Source organism: Daldinia decipiens, assembly GCF_022478715.1.
Source record: "Daldinia decipiens strain CBS 113046 unplaced genomic scaffold F4813scaffold_8, whole genome shotgun sequence".
Taxonomy (NCBI): Eukaryota; Fungi; Ascomycota; class Sordariomycetes; order Xylariales; family Hypoxylaceae; genus Daldinia; species Daldinia decipiens.
In genome coordinates this window covers 614,478-635,122 of record NW_026054551.1, presented here as the reverse complement: position 1 = coordinate 635,122, position 20,645 = coordinate 614,478, and the positions used below count along the sequence as shown (strand labels likewise).

The 20,645-nt window shown below is 47.2% G+C and overlaps 7 protein-coding genes across 7 annotated transcripts; 6 read left to right on the top strand and 1 right to left on the bottom strand.

Moving 5' to 3' along the window:
- Positions 1-318: 318 nt before the first annotated feature.
- Positions 319-4,293, bottom strand: F4813DRAFT_401425 (putative amidoligase enzyme-domain-containing protein; the record flags this gene model as incomplete). Its single annotated transcript, XM_049248403.1, has 5 exons — positions 319-2,895; positions 3,552-3,835; positions 3,911-3,988; positions 4,048-4,121; positions 4,176-4,293. The coding sequence occupies 5 exons, from the start codon at positions 4,291-4,293 to the stop codon at positions 360-362; spliced, it is 3,090 nt and encodes a 1,029-aa protein (XP_049101839.1). The 3' UTR covers positions 319-359.
- Positions 4,294-7,158: 2,865 nt separating this feature from the next.
- Positions 7,159-8,930, top strand: F4813DRAFT_401423 (glycoside hydrolase family 53 protein; the record flags this gene model as incomplete). The annotated part of the gene is made up of 4 exons (XM_049248402.1): positions 7,159-7,917; positions 8,033-8,428; positions 8,487-8,787; positions 8,883-8,930. The coding sequence occupies exons 1-4, from the start codon at positions 7,604-7,606 to the stop codon at positions 8,928-8,930; spliced, it is 1,059 nt and encodes a 352-aa protein (XP_049101838.1). The 5' UTR covers positions 7,159-7,603.
- Positions 8,931-9,043: 113 nt separating this feature from the next.
- Positions 9,044-11,483, top strand: F4813DRAFT_352190 (uncharacterized protein). Its single transcript, XM_049242509.1, has 3 exons — positions 9,044-9,466; positions 9,549-9,705; positions 9,783-11,483. Exons 1-3 carry the CDS (start codon positions 9,316-9,318, stop codon positions 11,017-11,019), a joined length of 1,545 nt encoding a protein of 514 aa, XP_049101837.1. The 5' UTR covers positions 9,044-9,315; the 3' UTR covers positions 11,020-11,483.
- A 230-nt stretch (positions 11,484-11,713) lies between these two features.
- Positions 11,714-13,299, top strand: F4813DRAFT_327045 (glycoside hydrolase family 17 protein). The gene is made up of 3 exons (XM_049241084.1): positions 11,714-12,494; positions 12,601-12,800; positions 12,902-13,299. The coding sequence occupies exons 1-3, from the start codon at positions 11,950-11,952 to the stop codon at positions 13,096-13,098; spliced, it is 942 nt and encodes a 313-aa protein (XP_049101836.1). The 5' UTR covers positions 11,714-11,949; the 3' UTR covers positions 13,099-13,299.
- Positions 13,300-13,790: 491 nt separating this feature from the next.
- Positions 13,791-15,725, top strand: F4813DRAFT_387359 (HET-domain-containing protein; the record flags this gene model as incomplete). The annotated part of the gene is made up of 1 exon (XM_049246549.1): positions 13,791-15,725. One exon carries the CDS (start codon positions 13,791-13,793, stop codon positions 15,723-15,725), a length of 1,935 nt encoding a protein of 644 aa, XP_049101835.1.
- A 253-nt stretch (positions 15,726-15,978) lies between these two features.
- Positions 15,979-18,470, top strand: F4813DRAFT_327040 (putative sugar transporter). Its single transcript, XM_049241083.1, has 5 exons — positions 15,979-16,694; positions 16,764-17,612; positions 17,678-17,834; positions 17,885-17,980; positions 18,086-18,470. The coding sequence occupies exons 1-5, from the start codon at positions 16,317-16,319 to the stop codon at positions 18,154-18,156; spliced, it is 1,551 nt and encodes a 516-aa protein (XP_049101834.1). The 5' UTR covers positions 15,979-16,316; the 3' UTR covers positions 18,157-18,470.
- Positions 18,471-19,167: 697 nt separating this feature from the next.
- F4813DRAFT_352182 (glycoside hydrolase family 61 protein) lies at positions 19,168-20,331 on the top strand. The gene is made up of 2 exons (XM_049242508.1): positions 19,168-19,818; positions 19,886-20,331. Exons 1-2 carry the CDS (start codon positions 19,217-19,219, stop codon positions 19,989-19,991), a joined length of 708 nt encoding a protein of 235 aa, XP_049101833.1. The 5' UTR covers positions 19,168-19,216; the 3' UTR covers positions 19,992-20,331.
- Positions 20,332-20,645: the final 314 nt, after the last annotated feature.

Below are 20,645 nucleotides of genomic sequence, written 5' to 3'. Positions count from 1 at the left end.
GCTTCGGATTAATTATTTGACAGGCCGGGAGGTTAGGGGTAAATAGGGGTAAAGACGAACTAATGAAAGTTCCAAGGCTCTTTTAATTCACGGCTCACTATGCAACACACTATTTTCAATGAATAGCTACTGTATATAGTTTATGTAAAACAAATGTAAATTCAATTCAAGTCTAAACACTAAAACATATGCAAGAATCATCATATCCATACTACAAAAACACAACAAGGCTGGAAATGGTGAAAGCGCTAACCTACATATCTCAGACCAATTTCACCCCGAGCCAAGGACAATGACCTACCAAGCAAAGGCTACCTACCCACTCAGAGATTCGGATGATATCCAGTTTCTACACCCCGTCACCTGGGCGGGCCACGCTCCTGCTCCCGCCTCCGAATTAAAGCAGCATCAGCGAACAACCCGACATCCTCGAGCAAGTCGCAAACATCATACCTATCCTCTTCCCGGTAGTCTGCAGGATCGTAAGTCCTGTTGGCCTTAGCCGCCTTGATAGCGATATCGCGCTCCTCCTGCTCTATAAGCCTGTCCAGAACGGCCAGGAAATCAACAGGGCTCGCGCGTCGTGCGAACCGCACAAGTCCCGTCGTGACGCGCGCCCACGTCGAAATCCACTTGGCGTCGAGCGTCCCCGCCGCCTCGCGGAACTCGATCGTGCGCGAGTTCGCCGACATGAACCCCTCCTCCCTGTCGTCTGTCAACGCCGGCGCCGAGTAGTGCTTGAAGTTGTAATTGAGGCGGCGGCAGAAGGGGCCCTCGAGCAGCGTCGCGACGGCCACGGCCGAGTCGCAGGCCGCGAGGTTGGCGATGCCTTGGATTCCCGAAGTAATGGGGTGCGCCTTGATTGCTGCCGAGTTCTCGTACCTGAACGCGTTGGAGAAGATGGGGTCGTTTTTGGCGTCCTCGCCGGCTGGGTCCGGGACGGGGTTGAGTATTGACGGAACCCAGCCGATGCGGTCCCACATTGCGTCGGGGACCGTGACGTACTTGGCGACTTCGCACTGGTAGAGGGCTGTGATCTTGTTTACATCGTGGGGGCGCATCTTCGGTGGCCAAGACTCGTCCTCGTCCTCGGACTCGACGTCGACGGAGGGGGGGGAAGGACTGAACTGTGTGTTGGAAACCCTTTTTAGTGGCTTAGGTGACGAATCGTTAGATGACTCGTTAGAAGATGGGATTTTGGGTAGAGGCTCTGGGTTGGGATCGAGAGGGCTGGACTTTGGTTCAGGGGTATCCGGGGAAGATGATAAAGCGATCGTGGTGGTAGGAGATGGTGTAGGGCTAAAATCAAAATGCGGCGGTGACGGCATGTCGCGCTGATACTGGGAATATGGAGAGTCGGCGCGGGATCTAAATTTCTCGAAGAGACTCGAGATACCCTCGTTCGTCTGTATGGCTTCATTGTATTCAGAGAAGCTGGGGCGATCGTCATCTTTATCTGGTTCCATTAGCTCGACTATGTTTTGCCACTTTCTGATGATATAGGGCGAGTCGATCCGCTCTTCCTTCTTCGGTCTTGGCTTTGAGAGTATGGGGCCAACGGTAGATGATGCTAGGAAGAAGTTGTTAGCACTTGGATCGTATTGCCAACCGAAACGCGCAGCTTCGAGATATGGCGCGCTCGCTAGTAAAACTTTGTAGAATTTCTCATCATCTATGTCCTTGATACTACTACCATACATAAAGGCACATTGTGCGAGAACCACAAGCTGTATCTGGTCGAACGTATCAAGTTCGGTGGGGTTTGTGGTTCCGAAACGGTCTTTACAAAGGAAATGAACATGTTCGATGACTTTGGTATCCTGCAACGCATCCCAGCGAATCCAACCTATATTCCTGTGTAGTGTATGATCCTCGGGGGGTACATCTTTCTCCCGTTCCTGTTCGCGTAGGTGACGTCCTATAACCTCCACTGCCTCCCAAGATGGTAGAAGGGAAGGTTCTGGGTCGCTGGGAGATTGATCTGGTGAGTCTTCTGTCGATGCATTACCAATATCGTCTCTTAACGTTATGAATGGACCTACACGATTACGCCACTTTGCGTATGCTTCCCATCTCTCCACGCTGCCAAATGCCTCTTCCTCCCTAGTGGTATATGAAAATTTGGTTATTGCTATGGGGTCATCGGTTGACAACCACGAGTCCAACTCCTTTCGGACATCTTTGCTGGTAATTCCTTCAGTAGCTAGTCGGCTATGGTAGCGAACACTTGCGGAATATGAGTGAACCCTGCGCCACGGGGGGTGTAGACGTGAGAGAATCGGATCAGCAGCCCAGAGGAACATACCTAGTCTCCTGATTTCCTGACCTGTGAAGAAATCTGTTCCATTCCCGATGTGAACGTGGAAACCACATGTCGGATTGACACGGAGGCGGTAATTATATGTGAGGACGTTGGTAACGTACTCAATCTCCTTAAACGACTCGTCCGTTGCCCATAACGCTGGGCTTTGGATTTCGATAGCTTGCCACTTGTATTTATCTATGAACCTTTCCCCAAGACTACTATCCAGAGCGACGTTCCATTTCTTTTTCTCACGAAGTCGATAAGGTGACTCGTCCCTCGTCGAATCTGCCGACGCAGTGTAACTACTCCTAGCTTCAGAAACAGGAACCCCATTTGCCCTAAGAGTAGCGCGAATGCTTTCCCTGATTTCCATCGTGGCTTTGTAGTTAGAGGTATCGACTCGTAGTAGAGGGGGGAGCAAGTGAGCTTCGGTTTCATTCGGATCAGGCTCATTATTCGGTAAATAAGCTACCAGGAATTCTAATTCTATACCAAATGAATGACAAGTGCCGACTGGTACGGTGAATTCATTGGAGCTCGCCATCTCTGGGTTTGATATGTCGAATACAACGCCGCTCAAGGCGATCTTCCTATAAATCTTCAGATAACCTAACGAGGCTTTTGTCGGACCTTTGATATCGTTTATGCTCGCTGCTCGGTATGAGATAGTTGACCATTGCATCAAATCACTTCCGGAAGGATCTTGCGGATACAAGTCAAGTTAAGAGCCAATATATTCATTTTCCATGAAAGAAAAAACAATAGCTTTGTGTGTGTGTACCTCACCTTTCCAGAAACAAAGGGGGCGGTGACACAATCCATTGGACAAGTGTCAAAAATTCATATTAGACCGGGTCGGTTTCTCAAAGAGCCAATGGCACCATTTGATGGATTTTATTGTTCTGTCTCTGCTATAGCTACCACAGCTCATAGTTTTTATTAGCCTTACTAACCAGAGTCGCGGCGTGGCTAATGCTAGTACTTTACTCTCAACAGCTTCCTCAAACATTAGTTTCCATCGACGTATGCTTGCTCATCAATACTCGAATCGTCTCCTCGTGAATTAGGGTTGTCACGTACAACATGACTTGGGGTATAGGGGGGAGTGCTGCTAATATCAAAATATAAGGGGGAAAGGAACGGCGGCCACCAAAATAATTATTCCGTATCAATAACTATACATGCTGTCGAATCCGGCAACCATGAAACTTGCGCCTATATTCGTTCCTAGAGCATGTAGGCGAACATGCCGAGAGCCACAGCAGCGGCACCATTTCCAAGATATTGAATATGGGTAGGGACGGCAGCAGCCTCGGAAGACGAACTCGGAGCGGCGGAGCTGGCGGGAGTAGCAGTCCCGCTAGGAGCTGCACTAGAACTGCTAGTCGAGCTCACGCTGCCCTCTCCCTTGTGCTTGTCCACATCTTCCGTGCCACACTTGTCACCAAATGTCGATGTGCAGTTCTTTTGGCCGGCAGCGTTGTTCTCGTTTTGCGTGATGCAGTCACTCTGAAGTCTTTCGCAAACGAACTATGGAGAGGAATAGTTAGTATACCTTCTTAGGTTGCAGCAGTAGAAACTGCCTAAGTGGAGGAAAACTCCTACCCAAGGCACCGTGTTCATGAATTCATTCATATCCGGCTCATTGCCGCCCTGGCAAACGCACTGGAAATCCAGAGTATCCTACATCATTATTAGTTATGCGCTTAGCTGTATACTAACACTGGCTGCTAGAAACTCACCACCGAACATCCGTTCTGTACTACTGATCCGCAAATCGTGCTGCAACTGTCTTGCTGCCCTTGACACCAGTTGACTTCGGAGAATGATCAGTATCAGGCACCAACATCGCGACTCAACGAGAACTTACCGCGATCGGAGATGTCGACTTCAGTAGGATCGATCTTAAAGGTCGAGTTTGAATTTGCTTGAGCAGAGACGAGGGCAAGGGCGGAGAGCACCACGGCGGCAGCGCGTGTGTTGACCATGTTTGCGATCGAACGGCGTGTATAACTGATAGATGCCGAATTGACTGCTGTTCGAGCCAAAACCTGCAGATAAATAAATATCTTATCGAGAGTAAAGTTTTTGCGAAACGTGGATTGGATAGGTAAGAAGAGATGATGTGACTATGGATTGAAGGAGAAGATGGAGGAAGATTTGGAGAGTTGTAGGATGAAGTGCGATACAAGCCGGGATGGGGTACGTAATAAGACGGAGATGGTGTGTTGATGTATGGGTTGTACCTGAATTTATTGGCCGGGGGGTGGACAGGGAGGTATTGTCCGTAGAGTTAGGATGTTTAGTATTTGTTTGATGAGGTCCCTCTTCGGATAGCTGGGTAGGTATGTATGAAGGAAAAAAAAGTCTAGACGGCCGGAAAGAAAAAAAAAAATGACCATAGAGACAAATAGAATACGCATTTGACCGACGAAGCTCACGATAACAGACCCTAATTTATCCAATCAGCTTTCATTATTCCTACAAGGATATTTTCCTTTGGAACTGACCGGCGTTGCTGCAGCATTGGTGCCGCTTGCCGAGAGTACCTAGTGTCTTCGCTAGTGCCATATCAGGCCAGAAATTTGGAACGCCAAGAATCAAGTTTTACGGGTAAGCCTAGGTACCTAACCTTAGATAGGGAAGGTTGAAAAATATATTAAGCCAATTAGCAGTCTGCTAGCCTTCTAACTCTTTCCCTATTCGGTTAGCCCACTTTAATTCATCGGCATTGCTTTTCGCTAGTTATCACTTTTCATAACTGCGAAGATTTGTCTGACAGGCTCAGTCGCCAATTAAGAATTACGAATGATATATAATTCACGTCATCTTGCCGAAATTGACTTTATAATCCCCATCTTATTTCCTATCTAGAGTACGAAGCTGTGTTTAGTTCAGATCCATTACGAAGAAAGTAAAGTATCAGTCTATCCTTATGCGGTAAGCGTCCATAACAGCAATGCAGCTTCTTCAGCGTCTACTTCGTATCGCCGCGTTAAAATATTTGGAGTACAGCATGCGGGGTTTATGCAGACGGGATTGGACAGGATCTCCAATTAGTAAGTACGCCTTAGGTACATACCTCTTAAGGGGGTGCTTTGGGATGGAGGTTACTCCGAAGGTATTTAGTCAGGTACAACCTACCATGGCCATACAACCAACCCATGTACAAATGAAGGTGAGATAAGAACCGTAAGCAAATAGTCTATTTCAACTTTTACGAGACTTTGCCATTTTCTTTAGAAAAGTATTTATTTGTACGCCTCGATGAAAGACATCCGTAACCTAGTACATTCACTACACTCACCACTTTTTCCCGCCTCTCATTTTTCTTTGCTTGGTAAAACCACGTCAATGCCAATGCCAATGTCAATGCTGAGCCGAGAATTATTGAAACCCAAGGACCTAAATGCCTTATGTAGCTTGATATTATCCGCCAGCAAGGGGTACATATTGATGCTTGGTTGCCACTCGGCTCATCCGTTGTTAATCCACCGTTAACATCCTATTTTGATTGATCCTTAATAATCTCCTGGGTAAACACATTGACGCGAAAGACTTTGGCATGCTGGCATTGGTTTTCTTCTTTGACTTATTAGTTTCTACTATGAAGTGGATGGAAGCCGCATCCTCGAGGGCCAAGGCCACATGCTTTTACCATCGATAGAAGGGAATATATCACAAATCAATCGCGGCCATATGTGACCAATAGCTTGTCTCTTAATCTACCTCTTGGAACAGATATGAAACGTGTCGTTGACTTTTCCCCTCGGCTATTCTCAATGCTCTGTGCCCGACGGCGCTAGATACTACTGTTGCTATCCTGCTAATTGAGGGGATTTAGAACCGAAATTAAGTGGAATTAGCAACTCTCTTGGATGGTTCCATAATTGCCTGGTTAACCGATCCGCTGAGCGCATCAAGAATTTGCTGTCTGTATTTGAGCTTTACCGGGTCTCGGCGTGGCTAGTACGCTAGTGCGCTTTAGAGAAGTACTATTATGTATTACTAGTTAACGGTACAAACGCCGACAGACCGATTAAACTTTTTGGACCTAGCCACCTAGCCACCCTGTAGCTCACCGTGCTTTATCGATCCCAAGTGGTTTAGCGCCGAAAGTTCGATACGCGAGTAGAACCCAACGCCAATCATAGCGATCAATGGTCAGTGATCAGTTATCAATACATTACCAGGTACCTAGTAATCGAGGGCGCAGCGATCAACTGAGAGTGCAGATGAATGCCTACTTTGGAATCTCCACATGGGGCCGATATGGTCTGTGAGAACGGACGCATCCGCTATCCGTCGACTTTTACAAACCAACCAAATAATCGGATACTATGTACGACAGTAAATAGTAACTCAGTAGTATCGTCATTGTGGTTTTTGCGCCAACTGGTTCGGGCATATATATTCAACTGAGAAGGGATCGAAACACCAGGTTACTCATCTAACATCCTCACGTATACCACATTCATTTCGTCTACAGCAAGTCTAAGTGCATAAATATTACAAACAAAGACGCGGGCAAGCATTCAGTGTCTGGACTTTATAGGATTGTCGTCTCACCTTTAAGTTTTATTTATATTGGCTTACCTCTTACTCAGAATATCTAAATTCTTGGCAGCAGCAACCTGTAAGGTACGATCACCTATGTCTTGGCAATTATTATTCTAGAATATTTCCTCAAATTTAGCACCTGCATCTCTGTACTGTTTACATACTTCTGCCATCACATGACAGCCATTGCTAGAACCCAGCCAATCAGTTGAGTGTTGAGTTGACCTCGGAAAAGAGTAGTTCCGATTAGTTTGTTTAGTTAGTTTAGTTTGTTAAAGTCGACGGATAGCGGATGTATCCGTTCTCACAGACCATATCAGCATCATGACGGAAAATTGGTATACTATTCCGATGAAAAAAATCAAAATAGAACGTTTCGGTTGGCATGTCTTCTAACGACCTTCCCCCTTCGGTGGGACACTATTACATAACTCAACAGCTTAAGTCTTTCTGCATCCATTAGTTGGTAAGCATTTACAGGGCACTTTCATCTAAAGTAACGGCCCTATGTATAGGCATTCGGCTTCTCAATCTCGGATTAGTCTTGATTTAGGTTAGATTCCACCGGACCCTGCTTATGGGTCTTCGTCTTGAATCGCCCGTTAGGAGGGGCCTACATCACTTTGAGTTGACTGAAGCCACTTGTTAAAAAGGGCTAAGGGGAGCTGTTCCCATGAAAAACGCATAATCGTTTGTGAAGATAGTTGTCTTAGTTGCCCTCGATATTTTATCGATTTTATGAGCAGAATGTTGGTTTCCCTCTTCCTAGCTTTGTCGTCGCTCACTTTGGTGCAAGCTGCACTCAAGTACAAAGGCGTCGACTGGTCTTCAGTTATAGTTGAGGAGAAAGCTGGGATATCTTATACCACTACAAGTGGAAGCGCTCAGCCCCTAGAAAAGATCTTGAAGGAATCTGGAGTCAACACCGTACGGCAGAGAGTCTGGGTCAATCCTAGCGATGGCGTCTACAACTTAGACTACAATTTAAAATTAGCAAAGCGGGCAAAAGCCGCTGGACTCGGCGTTTACGTGGATTTTCATTATAGTGATACGTGAGTTAAGTAGAGCACTCATTGGGCCGAGTCTCAGTAAGGATGCTAAGTCCCTAAAACATCCACTCCAAATCTAGTATAAGACCTCAAATTATTGACATCCTCCTTAATGCAGATGGGCCGATCCAGGACATCAAGCAATTCCTTCAGGATGGCCCACGAACATTGACGATCTTGCTTGGAAATTGTATAACTACACGTTAGATGTGTCGAACAAATTTGCTGCAGCGGGCATATCACCTACCATCATCTCGATCGGTAATGAGATCACGGCAGGTCTCCTGTTCCCAACGGGCTCCACAAAGAACTTCTACAACGTTGCTCAGCTCCTACACTCGGCTGCATATGGAGTCAAGGACAGCAAGCTGTCTCCTAAGCCACGCATCATGATCCATCTCGACAATGGGTGGGATTCTAACACCCAGAAGAATTGGTACGAATCTACCTTAAAGGCCGGGCCATTGAAGACATCAGACTTCGACATGATGGGAGTTTCCTATTATCCGTTCTAGTAGGTATCCCGTAACATAGGACAACAGTAGGGTTATGGCTCCTAACCAACCAAATAGCAACCCGTCTGCAACGCTTTCGAACCTTAAGACGAGTCTTACTCACATGGCAAATACATGGGATAAGGAGATTGTTGTGGCCGAGACCAACTGGCCTACCTCTTGCAAGTCTCCCGCTTACTCGTTCCCAAGCGACCTTAAGAGCATACCATTTTCAGCAGACGGCCAAGCTACCTTCATGAAGAAAGTCGCAGCGGTGGTAGCCGGAGTAAATAATGGCAACGGAATCTTCTATTGGGAACCAGCCTGGGTGGATAACGCAGGACTCGGGTCTTCATGCGAATCCAACACAATGTTTTCGGTATGTTCTCAAGTCTTGAGACGAAAAAGAAATCAGTCTACCCTTCCTATGCATTTTATATATTTATGGTATTGATTCTAACATTATATATACAGTGGCCCGGGAAAGAGTTAAGTAGTTTAGACGTATTTTCGTCGATATAGATAAAATCTATGTTCGCTAAGGGGTGGGTAGTTGTAGCGCTCTATAGGCATTTCTCGACTATCGATGAATCGAAAACGTACCACCTCAGGCATTGTTAATGATAAACGTGATTCTTTATTCCATACACGTGTCTTTGAGAAGTGATTTGATGTTTCGTAAAAGCAAACACAAAGAGCAGATAGCGGTAGGATACATCGGGGACATTCGCCCCTAGATTTGAGGACAATGAGACTTGCTCGAAAGGAAGTTGCCTCTCATCGAGTCCCAGCCGTATCCCACGTTCTTAGGGATATTCTGATTCTTAGAACTCCTTCATTTCCTAACAACTCACTAGATATGAGTGATGAGTCTAATGATGACTCCCATCAAATCTAGCAATCCGACATGCCGCTAATCAGCATCCCAACACAGACCCTCAGTCCTTATGGGATACGGCCTGGGGGACAACCAGCGTCGCTCACCGCCGTGAGCGCTCCAAGTACGACCGATTTCGTGTTAGGGATCGATACTTGTGGTTTCACCACCGCCAGTACGAGTGAGTTTCCCCTCTCCTTGATTGGAATCTACACTCCGAGCACCAAGAGATGATTAGGGTCGCTAACGTAAATGATTAAAAGTCGCTTGTAAATTCGGATATGAGTGTACTAATGTAGAGGGATATCGCGGTTGCTGCTTGCCGGGCGCTGATGACTGTGCCTCTACGATCTATACGGCCTGCGTCGACTATGGGAAAGTCGTCCACACAGCTGAATGCGGACCACAGACACTATGCTGGTCAGTTTGAAGCGAGCAATCTTTCCCACTTCATAACAATATTACTGGACTGATTGTACTGACTATTCCAATTATAGCCCTAGCACACATCCATCCTGCTACACATATTGGTTCGATGATGTCGACGACCCCCAGGAAACATTTAGACACATCGAATGCCAAGCATCACGGGGATTCGGGATCCTATACCCCTTTCCTCCAGAGTTAACCATGACATCGGACACATCAACAACGGAAACAGATCCCCCACCCGACACTTCTAATTTAACCCAAATCACGATCGAGTCCGAGGGCGACTCATCGTCTGATTCCTCGACATCCGCGGGTACTATAATAGGTATCGTAGTCGGCTCTGTCGCCTTCATCATCATATCCGCCATAATCGTCGCTCTAATATTCCGCCGGCGTCGGGCCAAAAAGAACGCTGCTACCGCTCCATCGGTTCCCGTGAAGAGCACAGATAGCTCGGTCGATATCTTGCCATCTCCAGAAAAAGAACCGAGGCAGACAGCAGCCGCAGCAGCAGTAAGACCAGAAAGACCGCCGACCCGAAGAAGCTTTCTCCGACCCCTTTCCATGATCCAAGAGCATCCTCTCTCCATCGCCAAGCCCACACCCATATCCACCACCTCCTTCGTGCCAGGCATCAGGAGGTACAAGTCCGCAGCAGCGCGCCAGAGCCCCACGCCGAATTGGCCACTTAGCCCACCTGGTAACCCCCTAAGCTCGCATCCGATCGACGCAGACTTGATGAAGCGCCTCAGCGACAGTCGGCTTGGAACCCGCGGCGGCTCAGAAAGCCGAGCAATTAGCGACGGGCGGCAGAAAAGCCTGCCACGCACCCCTGTGCTCCCGTTCCCTCCGCCACCTCCGCCGGGCACTAGACCCGCGGCCCCCCTGGCGCCGCTCAAACCATCGCGTGACTTCGAGAGCACAGGCACCACGCCCACCAGTGCCACAGCGGCGCTGCAAAGCCCGCGGCTAAGCCACGTTCCCGTATCACCGATCATGAACCGGGTTCTCGACGGGCCTAGTTCGCATCGCGCCGTAAACAACCCTTTGGCTTCGACTGCAAGGCCTATTAGTGCCGTGGGCCCGGAGCCCGTGTCGCCGATCGGAAGTGACGAAGGGGTAGATGATTTGCCCCGGCTTAGCTACATCTCGGCGCCTAGCGCGGCTGACGAGGGCGGGCTGGGGCGTGATGAGATGGTTTCGCCTATAGGTGCGTATGAGGTGGATAGTGATACGGAGGTGCCGGAAAGCCCGGTGACGGTTAGTCCGCTGGAGAGCCCGCGGGAGAGTATGGATTCTTAAGACTTTAGAGGATGGGATGTTAGTTTGGTGGTGCTATACATTGTGCTTGGTATAGTTTCTTTGTATACATATATTTCTACAGTTGTTCGGTTTATTTAGGTGCAACAGCATCTATGCAGTGTATCTCGGGACATATATCTCTTAGCTATGCGTTACATACCTCATATGAATGTGCCTCATCGGGTTTCGCAGGTAGCTGCTGTAGAACATCGGGTTATTGAAGCACGCGCTTTTACGGCTATGTACATGACTTCGGCTTTGACTTGGGATACTACGAGGTTTGGTCGTACATGTTTGTATCTTATTCCTGTCACCGCGCACGGTTAAATAGGCGGTGTTAAGGAGAACAACACGTAGCTGTGTCAAGTTAAGATGCGCTGCTAGCTGGACGTTTTCTCATTGGGAATGATCCTAACAAAGTCGGGGTCATTACATGGCGTTTATAAAGGGGGAAAGCCGGTGACAAAGCCCTTAGGCTATGCTAGCTGTCCAGCTCACCAACTGACGACAGTCAATCAATTGCTACATCGGGAACTATTCGCGATGTCGCCCAATTGGAAGTTTTTGACCGTCTCCTCCAGCGCACTCTAGCTCGCCTGGGCATCTCTTGGCCCTTTAAATACGAGCCTCATCCGTCGTCATCCACAACGTGATTGCAAATAGGAACACTTCATTTTCATCTGACTTAGAAACTCGGGATATTACAGTAATGTGCGGAGGCGATCGAATTTCCGAGTGTGTTACGTGTATATGTAGAATATCTATTTATGTTATACATATCGCCAGTTTAAATATCAGCGATCCCCTTTCTCTACAACATGAAAAATCTACAACCCTAAGATCTTCACCTTATAAGTTAACTACACCATACTACATCTTGTATAGATTAAAGCGAAATAATTTTCATAAGAGAAGCGAAGGTAAAACAGTATGCAGCTCCGACAGCATCTCGTCTCCCTTGGCTTTGCCGCCACTGCCGCCGCACAAGTCTACCAGGGCTTCAACTACGGAGCAACTAATAACGACGGGTCGTGTCGGGGATACAATGACTTCAGGGGCTTCTTCGAACGTGCTAAGGGCTTGCCCGGCACGGGAGGCAAGTTTACCGCAGCGCGTCTTTACACGTCGATCCAGTGCGGTACGGCGGCGGATCCCATCTCGGCATTTCAAGCTGCCATCGACACCGATACGCATATACTTGCCGGCCTATGGGCTAGTGCCGGCCGTGGCGTTTATGAGAATGAACTAAACGCCCTTATTGCCGCTGCTAATCGGCTAGGCACGGCCTTCACCGACCGCATCATTGGCATTAGCGTCGGCTCTGAGGACTTATACCGGAGCAGTCCCGAGGGCAAAGCTAATAATGCCGGCGTCGGTGCTACCGGCGCAGAGATAGAAGGGTATATCGGCTGGATGCGAGATTGGCTGCGCGGTACCCCCTTAGAAGGCAAGCCGATCGGCCATGTTGATACCTGGTTGGTTCCCCTCTCTTCTCCTATGCATCGCGAATCAACCTCCCATTTCCCCAAGTGTTTAGAAGTGAGACGATAGCTATTACTGACCTATGGCATGAATTTCTAGGACGGCTTGGGTTCTACCTGAGAATGCCGGGGTGATTTCATCTGTTGACTTCCTTGGACATAACTCGTTCCCCTATTTCGAAACTACTAAGCCGAACGCTATCGGGCAGGCTGCAGACAACTTCTGGTCTGCCGTCCAGCAGACCGAGGGTGTCGCAAGAGGAAAACCCGTTCTTATCACCGAAACTGGCTGGCCGAGCTGTAAGCCCCCCCTCCCTCCTAGGACAAAGGCGCAATGTCTTTCAGCCTTGTCAACTGATCAATCACAATCAAATATAAATACTAACATGTGCATAATGCAGCGGGCCCCCAGCAACGTGACGCCATCGCTTCGGTCGAGAACGCGAAAACCTATTACTCGCAAGTCGGCTGTGCGCTTTTCGGACAGCGCACCGCCTTCTGGTACACATTAGTAGACGCCAACACGGCACAGACAGATATTTCATTTGCTCTTACCCCTATTGATAACGCAACGCCTAAATTTGATTTGGCTTGTTAGATCTGATGGAGGGTTACATCTAGGTGGCATTAACAGAGAATGAGGCTGACTTTAACGGATAAAGATCTGCCTTGGGTACCTAACCTATGTAAGCCTTCTATCTGAATGTTGTCACTATAGTACATTGAGTAGCTGTATTCGATTATTCTAGTAATTAGCCAGGAATTCAAAAAATGAGTTAATGAATCAAATATTCTGGTTGGGACAATACACCATCACCAAAAGGACGGACATAAGAATTCGTAAAACATTGTGGCTTTGCGCGAGTGGTTGTCTGGTAGGTACCTACCTACCTATACAGATATACCCACTTTGGGCCGTTCGGGCAGCATCCAGCGAAGCTTGATACACGACGGCAAGGTATATTAGGTAGCTATATGTAGTGTAGTTCCTCATGAGAACCATGTTGCTGACTCCCTAACCTACCTACCTAAGTAGATACGTACACAAGCACTTAAGCCAACCTACAAGACATCGTCTCTATGGAGCACCGGTTCGGCTTCAGAAGCTCCAGCAGCTTCTCTTCAGAAGGTATGTAGTATATATCAAAAGCTTATATGGTGTCACTGAGCCCGCTATCACTTCGATTTACATGATAGGTGCATAAGAGCTTTGCTGATCAATCTTGTGGGATAGGCTCCGTATTCCCAAGATATTTCCATGATTTATGTACGAAGTGTGCTTCATTAGACATGGTTGCACTTGTCACAAACGCGATCAGTACGGGTGCTCCCGTACACGTCTACATCATAGAAAGTGCGTCTAAATATTATGATGGATGGATAATTTGCCCCCTGTGTGATATTGTCGCTCATGTGTATCGAAGTCTTCCCCTTAATACACGCCAGTATGATAGTCTGGACTTGTTAATGTATCCCGAAAGCCACGGAATGGTCCCTTCAGGCGGACATGCACCACGGCCAACCAGTACCATTTTCCTAATGTTAAAGCCGAGGACAGTGCAGTGTGCCCTTGAGGATCAGATGGAGAAACTTGACCTGGATCACGGAAGTTCCAACTTAGTACCTCTGGAAGTCAGTTGGGATCCGAGTAGGACATTGATTAGATTATCGAGCGTTCGCGAGTTCATTGATTATGAGCTTTTGAAGCAACACTTATCTGCTTGTACCTTATCATCTAGCCATCAGAAGCGCTGCGAACCCCCAAAACACAAAGAAAGCTGGCCGAGTAAACTGGTTGATTGCCAGACGCTGAAAATTGTGAGAGTCGAGTCATGGTACGACTACGTCGCACTCAGTTATGTTTGGGGCAAGCAGAAGCACGATACATCCAAAGGTCTTCGAGACTCTCCAGCCACTATTCGAGACGCGATTGAAGTTACGAACAAGCTTGGGTATCGATATCTCTGGGTAGACAGATATTGTATTGACCAAAGCCAGTCGATCGAGAAGCACGCAGAGATCCAGCGGATGGGTCGTATATACAATGGAGCTTCCCTAACAATTATGGCAGCCGCTGGTTCAGACCCTGATCACGGTCTGCCAGGAGTTTCCAAGCCCCGAAAGAATGCCGCACCAATGAGAAACCCCTCTAACTGGACGATTGTCGATATTCCTCACGGTCTTCCTGACCTAATTGATGCTAGTGCCTGGCGAAACAGGGCGTGGACCTACCAGGAACAAGTACTATCTCGGCGTCGTTTGTACTTTACGGACCAAGAAGCGGTTTTTCAATGTCTAAATTACAATGCTAGAGAATCGTATTCCTCTCGGAAAGATCCAAATTCATATAAGTTCTTCACCCTAGATCCTATTAGAGATAGTCCATATCAGATTTTCGGCAGCATAGCGGAGTATTCGCGGAGGGAATTAACCTATGAACATGACTATCTAAACGGACTTTCGGGTATTCTTGAATACCTGGCTGAGGAAGAGGATTCCGTGTTTCACCTGTTTGGTGTGCCAATTCTTCTTCGAGAATATGTCACAGACGAAAATAAAATTATAATAAGAGACTATCCCGCTCTCCTAATGATTGGGATGACGTGGAAAATCTCAACAGGGAAACGACACAGGGGTATGAATTTCCCTAGCTGGTCTTGGATTGGCTGGTCAGGCCACGTTGATTGGGACTATGACATTCTCTATGAGCTTTCTTCGAGCAATGAGGTTTGGGTCGAAGATGAGACGAAGAAGCCTTGGCCACTACGAGATTTATGCAAGCAACAGCACGTTTCGATTCGCAACTTCAACCTCGCTCAAGCCATCCATGTCGAAGCCGAGACTTTTGAAGTCATCCTCGAGGTTAACCATATTTCGGACGTGCACAATGACTATAATGCGATCTGGAAAAGCCAGGATGGTCGCATTGTGTATACAAAAGCCGAGTTGATTGAAGACCTCGGTGAACATCTAGCTCAGGAAGATAGTCTCGAAGCCGGAAGATTCAAAGCCCTCGTACTCGGCATACGTGGAGACGATAAAGACGATGAAAACTATCCTACCACTCGTACCTGGGTATGTAAACTACTGCAGAAGAATCCAGATGGACACGAGGTAGTTGGACATATGTCATTTCAACTTGATTATATCATTGACAAGTCGGAAGGAGAGTGTAATGAGTTGCTGCTGCCCTACATGGTTAAAGAGCGGGTTCGCTTGGTGTAAGTAGGTACCTACCTCTTGGATAGACTATGTTCCTCTCCCGCTCTTACAGTGGTTAAGAATTTGACTTCGTCTTATACAAGAACTTCAGACATACTATATTGAGACTCACGTTATTTCTCTTCAAACCGCATGAGAACGCTTTATACAGGACAAGAATATTATCTTTGGCACTAAGAAAGAGTACGATATTCTAGTTGCTTATAAGTGCTGCCTCTTTGTTTTCCTACTGCTCTTGATGGGTCACTTAAACATGTATATAATAACTAATACTAATAACAACTATTCGTATTGCCTTGTACTTTGAGGGATTGATCATACGTAACTTTTAAACATATCACTTATATGATGTCTAACCTTGGGCGGTTGAGTTCAGGGGTTGAGCTCAGGGGTTGTGGCATATCTCATGTGACCGTTATGGCCTGTGGAACTAAAGCAGACATCCCTGTTCATCCCCGATTCTCCCCACATTCCCCAGTGCCCCTGAGAACGTTATTTGTATCTAGACTTTGACTGTTTTATCTATTTGCCATTCTTTAACGGCACATCGGTGGAGGAGCTTAGATTCCGAGTCAACATCCTCGGTGCCGAACGATGATTCATCTCGTCAAACAGACGACGCCAATTCGACCGGCCGGCAATGTAACGCCGGGTCGGAAACGGCTGGCAGATCTCCGATATGTGTACACGCTCACTGCCTTTGTGTCCCTCGGAGGCTTCCTCTTTGGCTGGGACCAGGGGGTCATGGCTATGATCATTGCCGACGAGAGATGGTTGAAGCTGATGCAACCTGCAAGCGATTGGAGTGTGGGCTTCGTTGTTAGCATATATAACATCGGCTGTGTCATTGGGGCTATGACAACTGGCTTTTTTGCAGATGCCTGCGGTCGTGAGAGGACCATTTCCTTGGCGAGCACCGTCTTTATCATTGGCGCGCTACTTCAGGCCGCATCCTACACCATCGCACAGATTGTATGCTTCAGGCTCATATGTTATATCGAATGCATTATTCCAAATTCTAAAAAACTAACATTATGCTAGAGCATCGGCCGTTTTATCCTCGGGCTAGGGGTTGGCGCATATTCTGCGGGTGTTCCGCTCTATATTTCGGAGATATCCCCTGCAGAGCTCCGCGGGAGGATAGTCGGGATCGAATTGATGATCCTCTGTTTCGGTGAAATGGTCGTGTTCTGGACCGTCTACGCCTTCTATTTCCTCAACTCCGACGACTGGTGGCGAATCCCTTTAGCTATTCAGGTTGTGCCTGCTATCATTCTTGCCATTGGATGTTGGACGTGGGTACCTCCTAGTCCTCGTTGGCTTGTGGCTGAAGAGAGATATGAATGTGCTCTTGAAGTTCTCTCGAGGCTACATGGTTCGGAAGCGGCAGAACTCGAAATCAGCGAGATCCGGAAGACCGTGTCCGAAGAGCAAATAACTACGCAGGCATCTTGGTCAGACATGTTTAAAGGGCCAGTCCTAAGAGTCACCCTATTAGGAACCAGCATCCAAATGTTCCAACAAACTACAGGAACTAATGGGATCTTTTATTACGCACCTTCGCTCTTCAAGAAGGGTGGAATAACAGACCCTACCATGGCCAATCTAGCGACTGGAGGGATTGGTGTGGTACTGTTCCTTAGCTCCTGGATACCCATTTTCTATTTCGACCGCTTTGGACGAAAAACTTGGTTGCAATTCGGCTTGATAGGCATGATCTCCGCCCTTGTTGGGATTTGTGTTCTACAGCAGCATGCCGCAGACTACCCCCACAGCCCGGCAAACAATGTTATTGTAATATTTCCTTACATGTTCTTTGCATTCTTCAATATGAGCTGGAGCTCTGGTTCGTGGACTTACGCAGCTGAAATTTTTCCAATCTCCCTACGCGTGAGCCACCATCTCAGTTAATATAGACAAGTTTTCTTAGGGGCCTCACTAATCAACATTTCCAGGCTAAAGGAAATGCGCTTTGTACAGCCTCACTTTGGATATCGAATTTTGTGGTAGCCCAGGTGTCACCCCCTATCGAGACCGCCACAGGTTATGGCCTTTATATACTGTTTGCGATTATATGTATCGTTGCGTTCTTCTTCGTGCGATATGCCCTTGGTACGTGACCCTATTATGACACACCCAACGCATCTTCTAACCACTTGCAGTTGAAACAAGAGGCCGGTCACTTGAAGACATGGCGGAGCTCTTCGGCATTGACGGTAGTAAAGAGAGCCAAGACCTACAGGACTCAATAAGACAAGGTAAAGTAGCATGGTTCCACGCTTTCCACAATAATGTTTCCTCCGTCGCCCCTACTCTATTTTCAGATGCCTTGTAATTAAGTGTTAACGGAATTTCTATCACAGGATTACTTCAATCTAATTTAAGGGATGAGGATGACACCCTAATTGACGATGACTCGGAGAATATAGAGTAACAATTCTCGTATATAGGTACGCTCCGGGTAGCCCTATCGCAATATAGGCTTTCTATGAACTACTCTGGCCTCCTGTATAATGTATAGAGCTTCAAGAATCCCCATGGTTTTGTTTACTTGTTAGATTACCTTATTATTTAGATGTGCAATCTTGTTATGGGATTATCTACCTAATGTATTAGTTGCACTACTTAGGTAGGTAGGTACTTTACTTGGGTAAAGTATGGAGTTTACTATGTCTACCTACCTAAGTTATACAACGAGTCCAGCTTTAACTACCTTAGGTACTTAGGTAGTCTTCGCCAGTTCAAATATGATTGGGCTGCTACTACTGAGCTCTCGCGTTGTCAATTGCCGTCGCCTACTTAACGAGATATTGCCGAACTACCAATTACAAATTCTCTACTAGAGTCTTGGGAAAGCCGTGCATGGCCAAATTGTAGTATCTGTATTCGGCTATGGAAGCAAATGCCGCTCAGAAAGAGGCCTTGCTAATTCGAGAATTGATATAAGGCTCCCAATGAGCAAGCTGCGCCAAGCTAAATACCAATACAAGAAAGAGTATATCTTAGAAGTCGCCATCCAATGGAAACAAGTCAGGAGATTTAAAAAGCTAATTGAAATTTACGGCTAGGCTACGACCTCCAGCCTCATTGGGTGGGATATTGGCTGGGGTTGATGAACAGGCATGAATGAGTATACTAAGACGGTTAATGTGCCCTGTATCTTGCAGCCCCCCTAGATCTTGGCAGCACGGAGAAGGCAACTTTCATCTACGGCAAGATATTTCATAGGTGCATCTAGTAAGAAAAACCCGCCCGCTGTCTTAGCCGAGTAAAGCCTCTATTAAAGTCCAAAGCAAGCGCGATAACCGAAATACGACTCTGTTCTAATATAGGTGACCACAGCATGCGGTAGGAGGCCATGGCAGATCAAGCAGTGCTACATTCCCCAGGTCTTAGACGTCTATAAATACGTGAGAGGCATCGCCTCAAACCAGCTGTAGAACGTGAAGATCCTAACCAATCGAACCCCCAGTATCCGTCCATAAGCCTCAACAATGAAGTCGGCTGCGTTTACAGCCTTACTGGCTGCCACTTTGGCGGAAGGCCATTACATTTTCTCTCAACTTATCGTAAATGACAAGGCTGTCGGTCAGGACTACACCTACGTCCGAAAGAACAGCAACACCTACATGCCGTCTTTCCCCAACGAGGTTATCGACTCTCCCGACCTAAGGTGCAACAAGGGCGCCACGGCCGGCAGCACCCAGACCTACTCCGTCAACGCCGGTGACAAGATCGGGTTCAAGCTCGCGTACAACGAGTTCATCGAGCACCCCGGCCCGGGTTTCGTCTACATGTCGAAGGCTCCTGAGTCGGGCGTCGCTTCGTACGACGGCTCGGGTGACTGGTTCAAGGTGTACGAGATCGGTCTCTGCAACCCCAGCACCCCGGGCAACGACGGCTCCTGGTGCACTTGGCAGAAGGACCGTATCGAGTTCACGATCCCCAAGGAGATCCCCGCCGGCGAGTACCTCGTCCGTGTCGAGCACATCGGCCTTCACGAGGCGTTCAAGGACCGCGCGCAGTTCTACATGGAGTGCGCTCAGCTCAAGATTGCCAGCGACGGAAAGGGAACTCCTGGCCCCCTAGCCAAGATGTAAGTTGTACTTGAAGCTATATCCTCTTTCTACTTGAACCCAAAATCACTAATCTTATTTCTTTAGTCCTGGTATCTACAAGGCTGCCGACTCCGGTATCAAATTCGACAAGTGGAACAGCCCCAAGGCTAACTCATACGTCATGCCCGGCCCTGCTATCTGGAAGCCATAGAATGGACATTAAAGTAGATTCAGCTCTTGATCGGTTCAGCCATCGGTACTGAGGAGATGGTTGGGATTACTTCAGGATAACCTAAGCTACGCTTCGTAGGAAGGACTTAACAATTTCAAGTCAGTCCTAGATTACCTAGCTATCGTACAGTATTAAACTGCAAGTATGACAATATTGGAACCTTCGTATTATAATCGATGAGGCCCGTATATGGCATTGCCATATACCGATATACATTCAACTTATACACTCTTTCAATAACCGGGGTTAAAGTGTTACTTAACATAGCGTCACATATAATATTAGCGACCTAGAAATAATGAGTTAGTTGTATAGAGACTCTTATAAGTGGTAGTTTTCCTTAGGAAAGGCCCAATTTTAGTAAGCTTCTAGTATACCATACAAACCAGATTCTAATCAGATAGATAGTGTGAATTTCTATTATTATCGTCATGTCTTTGACAGCAATAAGTCTAGCCGGATTATAACCAGCTGTAAGTTTCCCCGAACTGATATATGCCCCAAGCAAATCGAAATCTAAGCTGTCATCATTGACGTTAAGAAGTATCCTCTGTATCATAGTTAGTTCGGGCATTGTCTCCCATTCTATAACACCATTCGAACTATGTGTTAAAACGCGTTATCATGCATTCT